The 19096-nt window shown below is 47.1% G+C and overlaps 1 protein-coding gene across 4 annotated transcripts in view; it reads left to right on the top strand.

Moving 5' to 3' along the window:
- ERBB4 (erb-b2 receptor tyrosine kinase 4) overlaps positions 1 to 19096 on the top strand; it is a 2687977-nt gene that overhangs the window by 2238397 nt on the left and 430484 nt on the right. For all 4 annotated transcript variants that reach the window (XM_069615918.1, XM_069615916.1, XM_069615919.1 and 1 more), the window contains exon 17: positions 7801 to 7933. In XM_069615918.1, coding sequence (XP_069472019.1) covers positions 7801 to 7933 — 133 coding nt within the window. The remainder of the gene's footprint in view (positions 1 to 7800; positions 7934 to 19096) is intronic.

Below are 19096 nucleotides of genomic sequence, written 5' to 3'. Positions count from 1 at the left end.
ACGCCAAAAAAGGAGGAAGGGGAATACAGGCTGATACACCACCTATCCTACCCCCCGGGGGCCTCGGTGAACGACGGCATCGCCCAGAGCGATGCAACAGTATCATATTCAGACTTTGAGGAGGCAGTAGAACTGGTCAGTAAAGCAGGGAAAGGGGCATGGATGGCGAAAGCAGACATTAAATCTGCATTCCGGCTGTTGCCAGTCAACAGCAGATCTCAAAGATGGTTGTGTATGCATTGGGAGGGGGAATACTTCATCGACAAAGGCCTCCCGATGGGGTGCGCCATCTCATGTGCATATTTTGAGAGGGTGAGTTCATTTTTGCAGTGGGCAGTCACAGAAGAGATGAGGGAGGCCATGATGGTACATTACCTGGACGACTTTTTATTCGTAGGGCCCAAAGGTTCAAAGCTATGCAAGGCAACCTTGGATACATTTGTGGAAATAACAGGCGAGTGGGGTTTTCCACTGGCAGGGGAGAAAACGATGGGCCTACCGCAAGTTATCCAATTCCTAGGAATAGAAATTGACTCAAGCAGGGGAGTGTGCCGGATCCCAGATGACAAGGTGACAGATCTGCTGAAGACAATAGAGGAACTACAAGGAAGAAACAAAGTGACGGTGAGAGAATTGCAGGCGCTGGCAGGAAAGCTGAACTTCGCAGGAAGAGTCATACCACAGGGGAGGGGGTTCCAGAGAAGCATTGAGCTGAAAACAAGAGGGGCTACAATGGGGCACCACAGAATCATTCAAGGGGGAGGCATCAAGAGAGATCTAGAAGTGTGGGCAGAATTTCTGAAGTACTTCAATGGGTCGGTGTTATGGCGCTCACCGGTAAATGAGGAAGGGAAAAGGGTGTTGTTCACCGATACAGCAGGAGGCCTTGGTTTTGGAGCAATACCGGGGAAACAGTGGTGTGCAGGCAAGTGGCCAAAAACATGGCAGGTGGCAGAATGGACAAAAAACATAACGCTGCTGGAGCTCTTCCCAATATGGGTCGCGTTATGCGCATGGGGGAAGAGCTAGGAAACAAGGAGTTGGCAGTATGTTCGGATAACATGGCGGTGGTGCACGTGTTAAATAAAGGAAGTGCGTCATGCATAATAGTGTTGGAATTAATGCGGGCAATCACCCTGGAAAGCCTAAAAATGAATACATGCATAAGGGCGAGGCACATTGCTGGGGAAGCAAACGTGGTGGCTGATGCAATCTCTCGCTTTCAGTGGGAGAAATTCAGGGAGCTGAGGCCGGACGCCGACAAGGAAGGAACGCCCACGCCGCGGAAGGCATTGTTCCCGTTGGAGGCACTGGAAAGGAAAGCACGGTTGGCTACAAGGTCGACTCAAAAGAAGTGGGAGAAAAACGGAGAACGGAACGGGTTATTGACAAACTGAACAGGAACGCCCTAACGTACAAAACGGGTAAGCAGTACGAAAAGCATGTAAAAGATGTGTTGGTGGAAACAGGTGTAAAAGAGGTGGAACAAATTTCAATTGAAAAAATGTGTGAATTTCTCGAAGGGGCATTTGCCAAAGGGAAAAAGAAAAGCTGGGCGGCGGCGCACCTAGCGGCGGTGGCATATACCACAAAAGTGGCGGGCATACCGGACCCAACCGACAGCGCTAGAATAAAATATGCTATGAGAGGATGGGCTAAATTAGAGGGGAAGAAACCAGATAACAGAAGGCCGGTGAACTTTGGGAAGTTGATAATTCTGTTAAATGTGTTATGAGATACATGCAGCAGCACGTACAAAACCGCGCTGTTCAGGGCAGCATTTGCACTGGCGTATTACAGGGCTTTCAGGGTAGGGGAGCTGGTGGCCAGTAATACGGTGGCAGGAGACGGCCTGGCAAGGAGGGATGTTAGTATGGGAAACAAGGGGATGTCTATAATGCTAAAGAAATCTAAAACAGACCAAACGGGGAAGGGAGAGCAATAGACCTCAATTGCATCAGAGAGAAGGACCACTGTCCCAGATGCATCACTCAAGAGTTCCTAGACCTCCGACCAGATGTCGACGGGCAGCTATTAATACATAGGGATGGCAGCGCACTCAGCAGGTACCAGTTTCAGGCGGTATTGAAACAGGCGGTGGCAAAAGCAGGATGGGATCCAGCTGAATTTGGAACACACTCATTCAGGATATGGGCGGCAACCTCTGCATGGGCGGGGGGCCTGGGAGCAAAGGGAGTGAAAAGAATTGGGGGATGGAAGTCGCAATGTTTTAAAAATACATAAGGGAGGAACTGATATAAACGCTTAACTCCCCCGTTTCCATAGAGGCTGGACCCTTCAAATCGGCATGGATAGTGGGGCACTCTTTCGTGACCCGGGCAGGCAGGTGGCTGGAAGAAGTGAAGCAAGGACTACATTTCCAAAACACAATTACATCCTGGCGGGGCCTCCCGGGGATGCACTGGGACAACATTCACGACAGGCTATAGGACCTGATAGGTTTCAGGGACCCCCCGAGTACCTGGTTATACACCTCGGAGGGAACGACCTGGTGAGCACAAATAGAGGTAAATTACAGAGGAACATTTGCGAGTCGCTGCATAGCATAGCCCGCACTTGGTGGAAAACTGAGATTTTCATATCAGAAATAATACCAAGAAGAGTTTGGTATCGGGCACAGAGGAGGCATGCAATCGAAATAGCCAGAAAGAAACTAAATAAAGCAGTAGAAAAGTACTGCAAGAGCACAGGGCTACACTTCATAAAACATGGACTACACCGGAACAATCCGGACATGTTTCACCAGGATGGGGTACACCTATCAAGGAAGGGGATGGGTTTTTTTTCCGACAACATTTTTAAGGCACTCCAGGAACGGGGTTGTAGGTAGGGTGCTTTTTTGGGGGGGGACCTGAACGGGCGCGAATAACACCCGCTCAGGTGTGGCGGCATGTGCCCAGGAACGAAGGCCCAGGGATAACAAGGACTCAGGAGGAGCCTTGGGCAACTTTGGGACTGGACACAAGGTGCCCAAAAGCATATGGCAGTGCATTGTTTTTGTTGTTTTGTATTTTCTGTAAGAAAATAAATGCCTACGGCCTACACCTTTTCCATACACATAATTGGTCTGTGATTTATTATCTAGGTAGGGATCTGGTAAGAGGAGCAAAGCGAGCCCACACTACTCAGCCTAAAGGTCTGCTGTGAGAATGGGCTGTCTCCTGTCCCCACCTAGCCTTCCAATCACTCCCCTGACAAGCAAGTGCTAACCTCCTATTACCATTCAGTTGCCTAAAAATCTTTGCATATGAATACAGGTGTCAACAAGGAAACGTTTTAAATTCGTAATTGCCGGGCCTTAACAGTGCAGCCCCATTTTCTGTTTACCGTCTGTTTCCTGTCCTACCTGCCCACGGCCCTGTAGACGAGCCGGGTAAAGTCAACATAACCACATTTTGGGGGCAAGGGGACTGAATCCCCATTTGCTGAAAAGTCGCTGTGCCACTACCACTCCAAACCCTATATTCTGCACACTTCAGCCTCGGATGAAGCAAAGCGAAAAGTATGGGTATTCAGATACTCACTAATACACAAACAACATCTCACTGTATTGTCTTGAACCTTTCAAAGGCGAACGAAAAAACACAATTATGGGGTCCTTGGATCAGGCGGGCAGGGGGCGGCCAGAGGAGAAGGGCAGGCAGAGGCCTGTTGGAACCGGCTCCCCAGCGGGGGTTAGGGGGAGGGTTTCATGGTCTATGGTACAGCAGGTGGGGGGGCACAGCAGTGCCAATCCTGGGGGCATGAATAAGTCCTCGGGGGACGAGTTGAGCACAGGTCTTTACCTCGTCCTGCCGGATTGTTGCCACTGTGTCTGCACCTGCAGCCCTGGAGCCTCCTGAAGTTCTTTTCCCATCCCACCCATCCTGTTTTAGGGAGAGGGGATGAGTGGGGGGCAGGTGAGGGTGGACCATGAGAACAGTGAGATCCCTCTCCGGGGCACTCTGGAGCTGGAGTGGGGCACAGTGACCGGAGGCTCCCGGCGGGGATAGGGGGCGGCGGCACCGGGAGGCAGCTGGGCGCAGTAAGAAAGGGGCGCTGCCTCCCAGTAACACCTCCCGTGAAGGGCATGGTGAGGAGGGGACAGGACCTCACCACCATGCATCTCCCGGTGGCGCGGAGAGACATGGTCCACCTGGACCACTTGTCAGCAGAACATTTTAAGGAATTATGTGGAAATGATTGATACTGTATAATATATGTAACGTCACATTTTTTGGGAGTGCATTTATGTTTTGCTGTGAGATTAAAAATGTGGCCCGTGTGGCATCCATAAGAAGTAGGTGTCACGTGTGTTTACTCTTCAGTGAGGTATGCCTCCTGGCTCAGCTAAAAGCAATGTCACTTCAGATAACAAGTTGACAGCCACGTCCTGCTTAAATTGATGGTGCTTAAAAGGCTACAGTTAGGGATGCTGCTTAAATGGATTCGGCCTAATGGGATGTTGGTTTTAGAAGAAGACATTTCAAGTTTATTCTTGGAAGCTTTGAACCAAAAGATGGGTACACTCCATTGTAAACACATGCACCAATATTTTATACTTGAGCCTTGATTCTGGGGTGTACTCCTTCATTTAAGGACTTCAAGATGATGCTTGGTGTACACATGGAGATAGGGCATGTATAATTGATCTGGTTAAGAATTAAACATGTTTTATTGACCATTGCTACGTTATAATGGTAATGGCCAAAAATGTCGCCCTCCCAATGATGACGGCCGAAAATGCCGCCTTTTTTTTTCTTCTGAAATGTCTGACGCGGTTCTGGAAGTCCCGTATTTTTGCAAGCCATAGGCTGCAGGTACCCTTCCATGGACTGGCTAGCTGCCTGAGAGAACTCATGCTCCCTTAAAAGGTTCCAGCTTGAGAGTGTCTTGGGCCTAACATCCTCCGCACTAGTGGAGGCTCTTCCTCTTGCTCGTGAATGTTCATCAAACCCTCTAAGGCAGGGGATGGGGTAGGTATGATTCAATTGTCCACAATGGTACCAATCCTGCGCCAGTTGTGGCAGTGGTAAGGGAATAGAACAGGTCAGGATTCATATAGCATTAAGCTCCTGAATATAGCGCGCGACAAGAGGTAAGCTTTAAAATGAATCCATGCATGTTCCCCATTCCCTTGGCAAGGCTTTGAAAGTCCCTGGTTGACCTTAGTTTGAAGGGTATGTGTGCCAGTGAATGGGATGGTGAGGATTCATATCCGTGGTGGACGTAGGCGATTGGGAGTGTGGATGATCATACCATGGAATCGCTGTTGATGTACCTGGTGTTAGCCCAAGCTGCCCTGGCCTGGTGATAAGGCACTGATTCGCTTACATCCCTCAAGTGTCCGTGTTCAATGCCATGAATAAAGAATGAGAGAAGCTAATAACCGTCCGCAGAACCGTGTAAGTATTGGAAATACATTACCTTCAACAATGCGCTGAGAGAAGCCTTCGCCCCTTCTCCATTCTCTCCCGCCTAAGCTTTTAATCCTGTCTGCATTCATGTCCTGGTTTGTTTTCTCTTATATCAGCCGTGGCGGATGCATTCATAGGTACCGGGCTTTCCAATTATATTGATAAGAACAGGCGTCTGCTTGAGCTGTCGGGCCTTGCCGGTCGCTCTTGATTGGTATTAGTTGTGCTGACCTCGAGGATCCTGGCTGACGCTTCTCATTGCCTTGTTGCGGCTGCAAAGCTTAATGATCACAAATCTGGCAGAATACGCACGGCGCACGCCGCACACCTCCGCACCACATGCGGCGGCACCCTGGTGCTCTACCCTGCCTCAACCCTTGCATGAATTAGGGTGCTTGGCTTCAGATGCTCTGCTGTTTACAGATTTGCAAATCAGTATCGGAGAGAATGAGCAGTGGTATATCAGTGTCTTAATAGTCTGCTTTATACTCAAAGTCAAGGGAGTACTTCTACCCGATATATTACAGAAAACCATCTGTTTCCTGTTTCTCATAGGATGTGATTGTCATTCCAATATCATTTATCAGATCAACACAAACAGCACAAAGTGAGACCCGGCCATACAATTGCTGTTCTACCTTCATGTGTGCTATTGTCTTGAAAGCTCTCAAACTTGGCACAACTGCAACCTTTTACAACATCGACACGGCACACAACAACACACCACTTGGCATATTTTGGACTGCTCTTCGACGTGCCGTGGGTTACACAGACACACCCTCTGTAGAATGGCTTGACTTTGAGACAGACTTTAGGACCCTGAAGCAGGCTCGTCCCAGTTTATACACTGCATAGCACTTCCTGTTCTTAGAGGGAGGCAGGAAGTTATTGTCAATGGTTCCCCGGGCGGTATGGAGGGAGAACTGCTTCCATGGAAGTAGAAGAATCAGGGAGTGTTTTAAGTGATAGACTGGGAGGGTTTGTCTTCTGCATTGTATTTTGTATTTCTTCCCGACAGAACGTGCATGGCAGAAACGTCAAGACGTAGAGTGTAAAGGAAGTCCCAATGACTCCCAAATACATGTTCTGAACTCATTTGTTAATAACTTCAATTCTGGGAATCCGATATTACACTTCATTCCGCCGGTATAAATTGGGTTTCAGAGGGCCTCATTACAAGTTTACCGGTCCGGTAACTATGGTACTGGTAAGCTTGACGGTACCGTAGTTACCGGATTGGCAAACTACGAGTTCTGCCCACGGGTGCCTTTTCACCCGCCAGGTTGGATCTGGTGGGCGGGCCGGCACCCGCGAGCAGAGCATGCCGGATGCATCGGTACCATTGTGAATGGTGCCGGTGCATCCGGCCTCCCCATTCCCATTGAGCCCTATGGAGCTCAAATGGGAATGGGGAGCATTTTTTACCGGTGCTCAGGAATGGGCAAATACTGGGTCAAGCAGCGCCATAATGGCCCGTAATTGCCCATTCCTGGACGCTGGTAAAATTCGCAAGTTGGGCGGCAGCCTGCCGGTTTTACCGGCAAGGCTACCACAGAACTTGTAATGAGGTCCAGAGTGCTTTATGTGCTCTTGCTGTAAAATGTATTCTCTGAAAATAATAAAACAACTCGCATTTTAAAATGAAGGCGATTTATATTGTGTCCTGAATGAGGCCAGCAATATAATTTAAAAAATTAGAATTTTATGGACTGGAAATTGTAACCTCTGTACAAAGTATTGTTGGAAAAAAGAGCGAATACTGGAGAAATAAATATCTGATCGCGTCTGTGCTTCAAGGTGACAGGTGATGGCTCGTAGGCAGTGTCTCGCCCACCCCGGCCCGAGTCTGCTCTCCGCCTTCATGAATATTCCTGTAGCACTGTGTCAGTGGAAAGGCTACGAGGGCCTGGATGAGATATTTGGATGGGCAGCCAAGCAGGACTCGAGAAGAGCAGGGTAGAAAGGAGAACTGGCAGGAATGAAATCAACCTGGCAGGGGGTTGTGAAAGATGTGAGCTATTCATTCTCCTAAAATATTGTTTGCAAGATGGCAGCGAGATGAGCCCAGTATGCACTCACGGTGGGTAGTATGAGGCAAGTTTCTCATCTTGGTGGTCTAATAGTTTTACTAGCATGCATTCTGAATTACCCCTGGCACGTCCCAATCCCTCTACACGGTGTTGCCGCGGTAGCTTGCTTCTGTGTCTCCCCACCTTTCCCCCTATGCATGGCTTAGTTCATGAACCATCATTTCTTCACTGTCCCTCTTCCTTTCACTCTTTCATGAACCCCCCAAAAGGTTCGAGTCTTTTGTGTCTTCTGGGATGGTGGGGTTGGTGTCCTTTCCGATTCTCACTTTGTAATCTCTTCTTCTGATTGGTAGAACCCCGCTTATCGCCGCCGGTGTGATTGGGGGACTCTTCATCGTGGTGATCATCTGCCTGACGTTTGCAGTCTACATCCGACGCAAGAGCATCAAGAAGAAGAGGGCCCTGCGGAGGTTCCTGGAGACAGAGGTGAGGTGGCATCCAAGAGATTGAGGGGATGAAGAGGTCCACTTGTCTATGGTCCATGAGGTTTCAGTATGTGACCCATTTGGGGTTTGAAGAAGAATGAGGAAAGGCCATCAACTGTTACTCACTGAATGAGCAATAATGCTAATACATCACACACTAGGCTTTGAGTCCATCTCTTGGTGCTGGAGCCGGGAGATTAGAAGACTAGTGACATAAGTAGTCACCTGAAGTGGGCACAATATGCCACTTTACGGACAAGTCTCAACATTGTTAGACCACTATGGTAGCGACAGGCGTAGTGTTAAAATACTATGAACATAACATAGGAGTGGATGTATAGTCAGAGCACTGCTAGTTCCACATGACAGTATTTTGAACTGCCCTTTCCTCACCTACTTTTGTTTCGAGGTGGGGCACGCGCCTAATCTCTGAGGGGGTTCACAAATCGTGTATTCATTTCAAAGGTACTTGAAGGCTGATAGTTGAGTTGTTGAGTTGAAGATACTTGAGGAATCTGTGTGGCATGTAGGCCATCTTCAATGTCAAGTGGTTAGACTCTATCAGCCAGCATATGATATGATATGATATGATATGATATGATATGATTGTTTATTTATATAGCGCCTATACACAATGTCTCAAGGCAATGTTATGTGGACCACTATGTGGTGAAAGAGTAAATTCCGCGAGGGGGACCTTTTGCACTGAAGTAGAAAGGGAAAGGGTCCCCTCTGTACAGTTTACACTTTATTTAAACATGGCCGCCACAGTCATTTTAAAAAAGTAACTCTTCTTTTAGGTCATTGTGTTTGTAATCGTTATTTGCAATATTTAACAGGACAAAACAAAAACGTTATCTCCTACGCCCCATCCTCTCCATCCGATGACCCAAGTGAGACACGTTCCTTCTTTTCTGTGGTCACGTGTGCAATTCACATTATATCTACACATCAGTAGCATTTCACGTGTCTATGTGTTGTGTTATGTAATCACGTTTCCCCATATAATCACTGTAGGTTTTGAATCCTTACGTTGCACACGGCACATTTAACCGAATATGAACCCCAAATTTCGTCCTTTGTTTCCTCTCCGGTATCATAGAACCTTGGCAATGTTTATGCAGGAGAGAACCCCACTGTTTGGTGCCCCCCCTTTTCAAATATGGTTTGATAAAATCCTTGGATCATATTAGCATAAAATGATATACAACTCTTTTGTACACAGACCCCGATGGCAGAAAGCACTACTCTTTGCCAGCTTAGATGCCATCTCTGTCCATATTCCACTCCCCCCTCCCCATTTCTGAGTTCTGCGATGGTCCCCTAGAGGTAAATAAAGTTTTGCTTTAGTGTCAGCTCTAGTCCATTTATAATTTTGTATTAACCCTTTTCTTGATTGTGAATTGGTTTTAAATTAAAACCTTACTCAAACCTACACATTCCACACTCATTGCAAAATAAATCAATTTACATTACATTAATAAGATACAAAGACTTTAAGAAAGATATTACATTCACAAAATAAAATAATTTCATTGGTATAAGTATAAAATGAAAACCAATATTTTTATAACTCTAATATTTCATATAGTATTTTTTTTTAAATTGTCTTTATTATTTTTCGAAAAACAACAATCAAATAACATAACTTCAACATCAGCCCCTCAACTCCCACCCCTCCCTCCCTGGGGACACGTGAGTTTTAGTACAAGGATTACATTATGCATTAAAGATATCTGAGATCTTGATGTTGTGCGGGCACCACTGTTCCATATAGTCTGATTGGAGATACTCCAGGACTCCGCCCCATTCCTTTGCAAACCTGTCTCTCGTTCCCTGGATTGTGTGTGTTATTTTTTCCATCGCCATCTGGGCCCAGACTCTTTGGAGCCATGCGAAGATCAGCGGGGTGTCTTTTTTTTTCCAACTGTGGGCAATTGTTGTCCATGCCGCTATAAGGAGGCCCATAAGACTTCTCCATTGTGATTTATTATATCTTCTTGCCATGTCATCTCTTATTCCACACAACCAGACGCCCTCTCCTAATTGTCCCACATCTGGAAATATTTTGCCCATTTCTCCCTTACCTTCTTCCCAGAAAGGCCTAATTCCTTTGCAAGTCCACCAGATGTGTTTCCAGGTTCCCACCTCTCTGCATTCCCTCCAGCATAAGCATGATGTTTTCGGGAACATAGTGTGGAGTCTCTCTGGGGTGTAGTGCCACTGTGTTACTATTTGTATCCACATTTCTCTTGTTTGAGCAGATCTGGTCATTTTTGGAATTAGAGTCCAGAGGTCCTCCCATTGTTTCCTTGTTGGTTCCCACCCCAGAGTGCTGTTCCATTTAATCATATATGACCACATAATTTCTTCATCCTGTTTATTTATGAAGGAATATAAGGTAGAAACCCATTTCTTAGCCCCTGAGCTCGTCGTAACATATTTCTCAAATGGGGTGAGAGTTCTCGTTGCTGCCTTCGCTATATCCGGGGATCTCAACCAATGTTTGAGTTGTTCGTGTCTGTATTTCTCCCGAGTGGAGCGTGCTGCGAATGGGAGGCAGGCTTCATATGACCTAATTTCATTGTTGATAAACATTTCCCCAATTTTCGTTATTCCTTCCTCCTCCCAGCTGTCGTATGCCCCCTGCTCCATCCCCGGTGGGAACTGCGGGTTTCTACAAATGGAGGTAAACGGGCCTAGCGTGGTGGTCATTATGCCTATTCGAGTTTGCGTGTCCCACGCCTCCATTGTTGTTTTCATTATTTCGCTTATCCCTATGTTGGGGTGTCTGTGCTGTTTCTGTTTCCATAATAGTTCCACTAATGGGATTCTTGCCACTGCTCTGTCCTGTGCTGCCCAAATCGGTTGCGGGTCATCCCCTAGCCACTCCCGTAGGACCTTTAACTGTGCCGCTTGATAGTATTTCTGGAAGTGAGGGAGCGCCAAACCCCCCTCCCTGGAAGATGTGGACATGACCGCTCTAGCCATTCTTGGCGTTTTCCCTTTCCACACAAAGGCTGAGATTACCCGGGACAGTGTTTTAAAGAATAATCTGGGTACCCCTATCGGGAGGGCCTGGAAATAATAGAGAAGTTTTGGTAAGATGGTCATCTTTACCGCTTGGATGCTGCCCCACCACGAAATCAGCAAAGGGTTCCATCTCTCCATAACCCTACAAATGCTCATGAGGAGCTGCGGGAAGGTTTTACCATAGAGCTGTTCCACCCTGTGTGTAAGTGTAATTCCCAAATATTTGATGCCATCCTCTGCTATCTTGAGATTTAATGCCTTAGCTTCTTTTACAATATCCCCCTGTCTCCCGCCAAAATTAGAATTTCCGATTTATTTCTGTTAATTTTTAAGCCTGAGATGGTCCCAAAAGCTTCTAGCTCCCCCACCGCTGCCGCCAGTTTTCGGCCCGGATCTTCTAATGCAAGCAGCATATCGTCTGCAAATGCGGTTACCTTGTGTTGTATGCCTGCCATGTTTATCCCTTTAATATGTGTAGCTTCTCTTAATTTCAGAAGTAGGGGTTCTAAAAAGATAGCGTATAGCAACGGGGAGAGCGGGCATCCCTGCTTAGTTCCACGGGCTATGTGTACCATTTCCGTTACCTCCCCATTAACGGCCACTCTGCAAGTTGGGGCGATATAGTTCGCTCCTATTCTTGCAATGAAGTTCTCACCAAGGCCCATGGAGTGGAGTGTCTTAAAGAGCATGGACCACTCCACCCGATCAAAGGCTTTTTCCGCATCTACTGCGAGTAGGATAGCCGGGGTCTGCTTTATGCCAATTTTTTCAACCAAATGAATTATCCTTCTCAGATTGTCGTGAGTTTGTCTTCCTGGGATAAAGCCCGACTGGTCCAAATGTATTAGTTCGGGGAGTATAGGGGAGAGCCTGGTGGCTAGGATTTTCGTGTAGATTTTTGCATCGATGTTTATTAGGGAGATAGGTCTATATGAAGCCGGATATATAGGGTCCTTCCCTTGTTTGTGGAATACTAGGACCTTCGCCTCGTTCATTGTGGGGGTCACTGTGCCACTATCTTTAAATGAGTTTAGGAGCTTGGTCAGGACTGGGATCAAGAGATTTGCATATTTTTTATAAAAAGGGGCCGTGAAGCCATCCGGGCCTGGGGCTTTATTCATTGGGAGGTTATTTATTGCTTTTTTGACTTCCTCTTCTTTAATAGTTTCCTCGAGGGCCTGCCTGTCTGCTTCTGAGATTTGTGGGAGGTGAGGGATTTCATATATGTGTCCTGTGCGTCTGCCTGTGGGTGGTCAGTGGAATAGAGGTCCTGATAGTATTCTCTGAACACTTCTCCTATGTCTTGTGTACGCGTGTCAAGTTCCCCTGTCTTGGCTGTGATGCTTTTGATCGTGGTGTCTTTCTATTTTGCGCGGAGTTGTCTCGCTAGGAACCTATCTGCTTTGTTTGCTTTTATGTAGTACCTTTGTTTTAGGTAGAGTAGGCTCCTTTCAGCACCTTTTGTGCGTAGCATCTCAAGTTGACCTTGGGTATGTCTAAGCGTCTTCTTCAGGTCTCTAGAGGGGTGTGCCGCTATTTTCCCTTGTAGTTCTGTTATTGATCTTTCCAGTTCCTTTTCCCACATAGCCCTCTGCTTCTCCTTTGTGATTTTCAGTGCCATTATCTTCCCGCGGATCACCGCTTTAAATGCCTCCCAAACCGTACTCATAGAGACCTCCCCGGTGTCATTCTGAGTGAAATATTCTTCAATCATTTCCCTTATGGACTCCCCCGAAACCGGATCCCGGATAATGTCCTCCGGTAGCCTCCAATTCCACAGCCCTTGAGGCTTCCCCGGGAGTTTTACCTCTAGCCACAGGGGTGCATGGTCTGAAAGTGCAATTGCCCCCTTTTCCAGCCCCTGGATCTTGCCCATAGGCCCGACTGAAACCCAAAAATAGTCAATTCTTGACATAGTGTTATGTACATGTGAAAAGAATGTAAACCCTCTTTGCTCCCCCTTCAATTCCCTCCACACATCATTCAGGGCAAGTTGGTCCATCTGTTGTTTGAGGCGTTTCGATGGTGCCCCGTGACCGTGTGCGCAACCAGTGCTCCTGTCTAGTTGTGGGTCCCATGCCATATTCAGGTCGCCCCCCAGAATCATCTCCCCCCTTGCGAAGGATTCAAGTTTTCCCAGGGTGTCTCTCAAGAAGCCATCTTGTCCCACATTGGGCGCGTATACTGATGCAAGAGTGAGCCGCTGCCCCTCCAATACCACGTTAGCAAAGACAAACCTTCCCTCCTTATCTGCCATGGTGTCCTCCAGTTTAGCGTCCCTTCCATCCCTCCCTGCTATAAGGACCCCCGATCTTTTTTAAGTCGTGTTGGCCTGGGCCCAGATATTATATCCCCTTATACGGATTTTCTGTTTGTCCTTTGTTGTTATGTGGGTTTCCTGCAGGAGCAGGAGGTCCGCCCCTTCCCTTTTGACGATTTTCTCCAGCTTTACCCTTTTCGTGGGGTGGTTCATCCCCTTTATGTTATAGGATACTATGCAGATTTTCCCCATTCCGTAAGGCATATGTTCATTGTGCTTGGCTTCCCTATCCTTGCCACTATGCTGATTTTGTGTCCCCTTACTCCTTGTCCCTTTCCCCTGAACTCCCCCCCCCAACAGTTAACCATAAACCAAACAATATGCCCCCGAGCAGGGCATGGGTTCCTAGTGTAGCGAGGCCATTGCACCCAGTGCTCCCTGCCCTTCAACCTCTCAGGGAAAGTTTTGGTGTGGGATCCTAAACCCCACATTACCAATAGTTCTTACCCGATTCCAAGCATGGTGGCCCGTCCCGGGCCGCCGTCTCTGCCACTTATGTAGCGGTCCTTATTCTCACCTTCCCCCTCGCTGTTGTCTTCCGTGGGTGCCTCAAGGCTGTCCCCGGCATTCCTCTTTCTCTGTCGCCGATCACAACATTTTCCTAAGGCCTTCTCTTCCCGTGTTTGGCCTTTTTTGTTTGATCGTTTCCCATCCTTTAGGTCTTCTCCTTTGCTCCCCGCCGGGCCTTACTTGATCCGCTTCCTCCCCCTAGTCCTGGAGCCCCATTATGTTGAAGCCCTCTTCCCAGGAGGTTACTCTTCGCTGTTTCCCCTCCCAAGTGAAGATCAGCCCAAATGGGAAAGTCCACTTGTACCGGATTTCCTTTGCCACCAGTGCCTTTACGAGTGGGGCCATCGCTCTTCTTTTTTGTAGTGTAATCAGGGCCAGGTCCTGGTAAAGTAGAATTTCTTGTCCATTCATCCTGATGTGATCCATTTGTCTGGCCTTCCTCAGTATCTGCTCTTTTTGCGGGTAAGAGGATAGTGCCACCAAGACCTCTCGTGGTCTTTCCCCCGGTGCTTTGGATCTTTTTGGTCCTACCCTGTGGACCCTGTCCACTCCGATTATATCTGTATCTGGGGCATCCAGAATGTCTCTAAACACCCCTGTCACCGCATTCTTTAGATCTTTGTCCAGCACTGATTCTGCCATATTTTTGATGCGGATGTTGGATCGCCTGGACCGGTTCTCCAAGTCTTCGCATTGTTACTCCAGGTTATGGGTAAGTCTCACCAGGTGTTCTTGGGTTTCGCTCACCTGCTGCGTTTCCTCTTCCACTCCCTGGACCGTTCTCTCCAATATGTCTGTTCTCTCCTCCAATTTCGCCACATCCACCCTGAGGTCCTGGACCGCCTGTTTTATGTCGTTTTTCATCGTGTTGAATTGTTCCTGAACTGTCGACATGAATTTTTCTTGCAGATCTTGGAACCATGCTTGCATGTCATCCTTTGAGGGCGGATGGTGTGGGTTCGTCTGCGACATGGCTTCGCCTTGTTGATTGTCCTGCGGCTTCCCTTTAACTTGTGGTGTTGGGTCCGTTGACCATAATTGTAAAATGTTAGCTTCTTGCCTTGCGGACTGTGGGGTCTGTTGGGAGGCAATGTTCTTGTTTTTTGCCCTTGACATGTTCCGTTAGCTTGCCTGGGCAGGCTTGAGCTCCTAGATTGCCCTTGCGATCAGTAATATGTACCCTCTGAGGCCCTGACTCCGCTGTGCAGCTGGTGGTTCTCCATCTCTCCCGCCGGTGGAATTAGCCTCTGGTGGGGCCTGCCTGGAAAGGCCCTACCCCCATGTGTGTTGCTCCCTTCGTTCCCGTCCCGACAGCGAGGGTCTCCATGCAGGTTTGACAGGTTGGGTCTCTCTCCTCCCTGTTGTTATGTCCCCCCGGTCTCTGGGCCTTATCCGCTTTATTAGCGCCTTTCTTACTGCCGCCGGGTTCATACCTCCAGGCCCCTCTGCGGGGCACAGATTCTGCTACTCCACACTCTTTGGGCGCCGTATCCCTTGTGCCGCCTCGTGAATTGTTATGGGGCCCGCGCTCCGAGTGTCCGGTGCCGGGTGTCTTCTATGGGGGGATAGTGTTCCCCTATGCTCTTCTGCGGGTTATCGGCTTGATACCCCCTGCTTTACGAGACTATTGGTCTCCGGCTGACTCCCAGGAGTTCCCGGGCCTCAATCCCTCTGGCGCTGCGTTCGCCTCCGAGGAGATTCCCTTCTCCGGCTTCTTCTGTGCCGAGTGTGCGCTTCCCCTTCTGGATGTGGATGCCTCCACATATGCCGGTTGCGTGCCCGGTACCTGGTGGCTCCCCCGGGCTGGGGGAGGGACTGGTGCACCCGCTCCAAGGTCCTCACAGCCGCCTCTTTGTGCCTGTCCCCGGTGGGGGAGAGCCCCGGCTGCCCGCCTGGGGAAGGATGCCCGACCCTGCCGCAGCGCCTTCTCCTCCTCGCTAGCGTGTTCGGCGAGGCCGCGGCTCGTCGCCAACGCTGATGCCAGCTCTGCTGGCGCACTTTCCCGATGGGGGATGGGCGATCGCCGTCGGTTCCCCGGTTTCCCCTGCTCCGTTTCTGCTTCGATTTCGTGTCGGAGGCTTCAGGGGATGAGGGGGGGGGGGTGATCCGCTCAGTGGATTTCCGTGTTCCGCTGCTTAGAGGTGCTTATTTTGGCGGCCCAGGGAGAGCGCGGTTTAGACGCGGCTCAACACCTCGGCGGCCATCTTGGAATTTTATATAGTATTTTTTTAAACCTAGTTTGTGCAAGTAGCAAGGAAATATTCTCACCCTCCATACAACTGATCCATAAACATTCCCAGCATGTATAAAGTTAATTTCGGAAAATGTTTCAAAACAAATACATCTTAAATTTGCAGTACTTCAACAGAAAAAAAACATGATGTTTAATTGTTTCTTGTGCTTTGTCTGATCAACAAAGTCTAAACATTTTCTCTACTTTAGCCAACCCCACACTCCGTCCCAAACACTGCAGACTCAGAACTTGGTTTAATTTCAATCTCATATAGATCTTTCTTGCAATATTGCTAGGAAAGAGATTCATATATTTGGGTATAGTATCTCATATCCTAAAAAAATGTGCAAACATGCCAAATAAAGAGAGTAGGAGCTTAGTTGGTCTATAGAAAGCCTCCAATCTCTCTCAGAGTTTTTTTTTCTTAAACAAAGCTAATTAAATCCCCAGCATCTGAATCAATGGCCAACAGTAGATTTTCTTAGTTTTTGCTAAGCCTCATAATGGGGGACAGTTTTGTCATCAATAGCCTTTTTTGAGGTTGCTGAAGAGATAATCTGTTGTAGGGCTAAATATTTTAGTCAACAGAGTCAACTTTTTCCATAGGTCTTTTGAGTCTAATGATATGAAACCCAATGTGTGTCTTATCACACAATTAGGCATTGATTGTGCTAGTCCTAGGATTTTTCTCCTAACCATGCTTTATAAGGAATTGAGAAATGCACCCAGGTCAAACAGAACAATGTCTAAGCCAGACACTAAGGCTGGACAAAACACACGAGGTGATGGCTGGAAGGTTCAGAATTAATCTAAACCTCTGGCACTGCTCTTGGTGGGACCAAGCCTGATTTGCATATGGTCTTTCCATTTTCTGTAATGGCTTGGCAGGCTAAGAATGATGGTTGCAGGGTTGCCCAGAGCAATGCCAGTGGTTAGGATTAATTCAAAACCTTACAGCCATCACTTCCTTTGTTTTGCTCATAGATTAAGGCTGGAACAATTTTTGAAGACTAATATTTCAATGTTGGAAGCAAAGAATATTTGGAAAGGCCAACATAAATACTTTTGAGTTCAGCCGACAGCAGCTTAATCTTGGCTTAATCCTGGCTCTCAATGTTTGGCAATTAATTTATGGGAGAAAGGGTTTAAGATCGTGAATCCGAGGGAGAGTTCCAACCGTCTCTATTTTAATATTATCAACTACCCAGTACAACATCATTTTGGGAACTCTTTTAATGAAATATATCATAATCTTAGATTTATTTTCATTTACATGTAGGTTGTTAAGGTCAGCATAGGTTATAAGAACCTCCATTTTTCTTTGCAGTCCAAGAGGGGTAAGATTAAAAATAGTATGTTGTCTGCGAATGGCAACCAATTTAAAGGGGTGAAGCCCAATTTTACCGGCAAGCAATTCACATTATTCCACACATTGTTCTAATCCGTGATATAAAGATTAGAGAGCAATGGAGCCAAGATGTGATTGCTCATTCATGCCCATCAGGGGTTCATTGCATGGCAAGACCATGGCAAGTTGTCTTTTAGCCAGTAATAGCGTGGCCCGGTATGTTTGCTTGTCTTGTTACTTCCCACACGTCCCAACGATAGATGATGCACTTTGCTTGTCACTTTGGAGCCACAAAGATCATAGCTTCTACAATTCTCACACCTTTGGGCAATCCCATGATATGACTCACACACCTGTATATTATCACTTTATTCCAACTGGTGATATTTCCACAACATTCTGCAGGTAGCTGGAGTGTGATCATAGACTAATTGTATCACCATGCTGACCAGTGATGACATCAGAGGAAAGGATGTAATGTGATTTTTACCCTGATGACCATCAAAGGGAGTGACATCACACAGCCTCTGACCATGATGAATGTGCATCCTCCCCTCCCTTCTTAAGACTATTTTACTTTATTCTTATCAAACTTAACTGATGACTCTCCCGGTGCCACCTTCATTAACCTTTTTATTTGTAACTGCTTCGTTTAACTGCATGTGCACATTGTGTTGGCGAAAATAGTTTATACATTAAATTACACACCATAATTAAATGAAATAAATAAAGATATCTTGGTACTGGCTCTGGACAAGAGTTCTCATCTTGTTTAAACCTCTGTAGTGCCTTACTGCAGGGTCCCTATAAGAACTCCAAGCCTGTAAACGTCCCCACTGTGCAAAGGCTCAGCATGCAGAGCGGCCCTCAGTGCAGTTGTTTTGGGATAGGAGGGCTCATTGCCTAAAGTGCTTCCCTGCAGGCCTCAATCTCATCGGGTGATGAGTTTGAATTGAAGGAAACCAAGTCACCTTGATATCAACTCACAGAAGAAGACCACGCATTATATAGTGCCCGGCTCACCCCCATTGTGCATTACTGCCCTGCTCGTGATGGAGTGGAAGAAGCACCACCCAATTGGCCATGAACTCTTAGGTTGCGCAGGTCTAAGAACCAATTGTGTCCTGAGGAGACCGACAGAGACTAGTGGGCATCTTTCCTAGTGTCCCTCTCTTTCTGCAGGATACAACAGACTATTCTGAAGTGTGAAACATCTTTTTTTGTAAACACCACCTCTACATTCGTACACTTGAGTACCTGATAAACAATATCGGATGATTTCTTTAATTGTTTTTAATGTTATTTTACATGAAGTAGACGCATCTTCTTTACTTAATTAAAAATGTGTTGCTAACTGATTTGGGTTAAATTCATTCCCCAACACAATTACCTAGGTTATTTCCCGAATACTATCAACACACATTCTTACACAAAGGATTCCTACTTCCCATCCTATATTTTCATATACCACTCAGTGTTTTATTTGACAACTGACATCAGTTTCGTCGAGTAAACAATCATACAATATACGCTGCCTGTCTCAGGACATATCAGACTGGGTACACAAAATAATCTCATATTGCAGTATTCCATAATCCTCATACTTATTTTGCAGTCTGCTTGATTGCACCGTCTATATATGGTAAACAGGGATAGTCTTTTCTGCACCGCAAAAACCAAAACAAACAAGAGGAGAAACATAGAGGCATTAACATTGCAT

This window comes from Ambystoma mexicanum, chromosome 9 (assembly GCF_040938575.1).
Source record: "Ambystoma mexicanum isolate Mex_15411 chromosome 9, UKY_AmexF1_1, whole genome shotgun sequence".
Lineage (NCBI taxonomy): Eukaryota > Metazoa > Chordata > Amphibia > Caudata > Ambystomatidae > Ambystoma > Ambystoma mexicanum.
The sequence above is the reverse complement of the archived record's forward strand: the minus strand, read 5'-3'. Positions and strand labels throughout refer to the sequence as shown.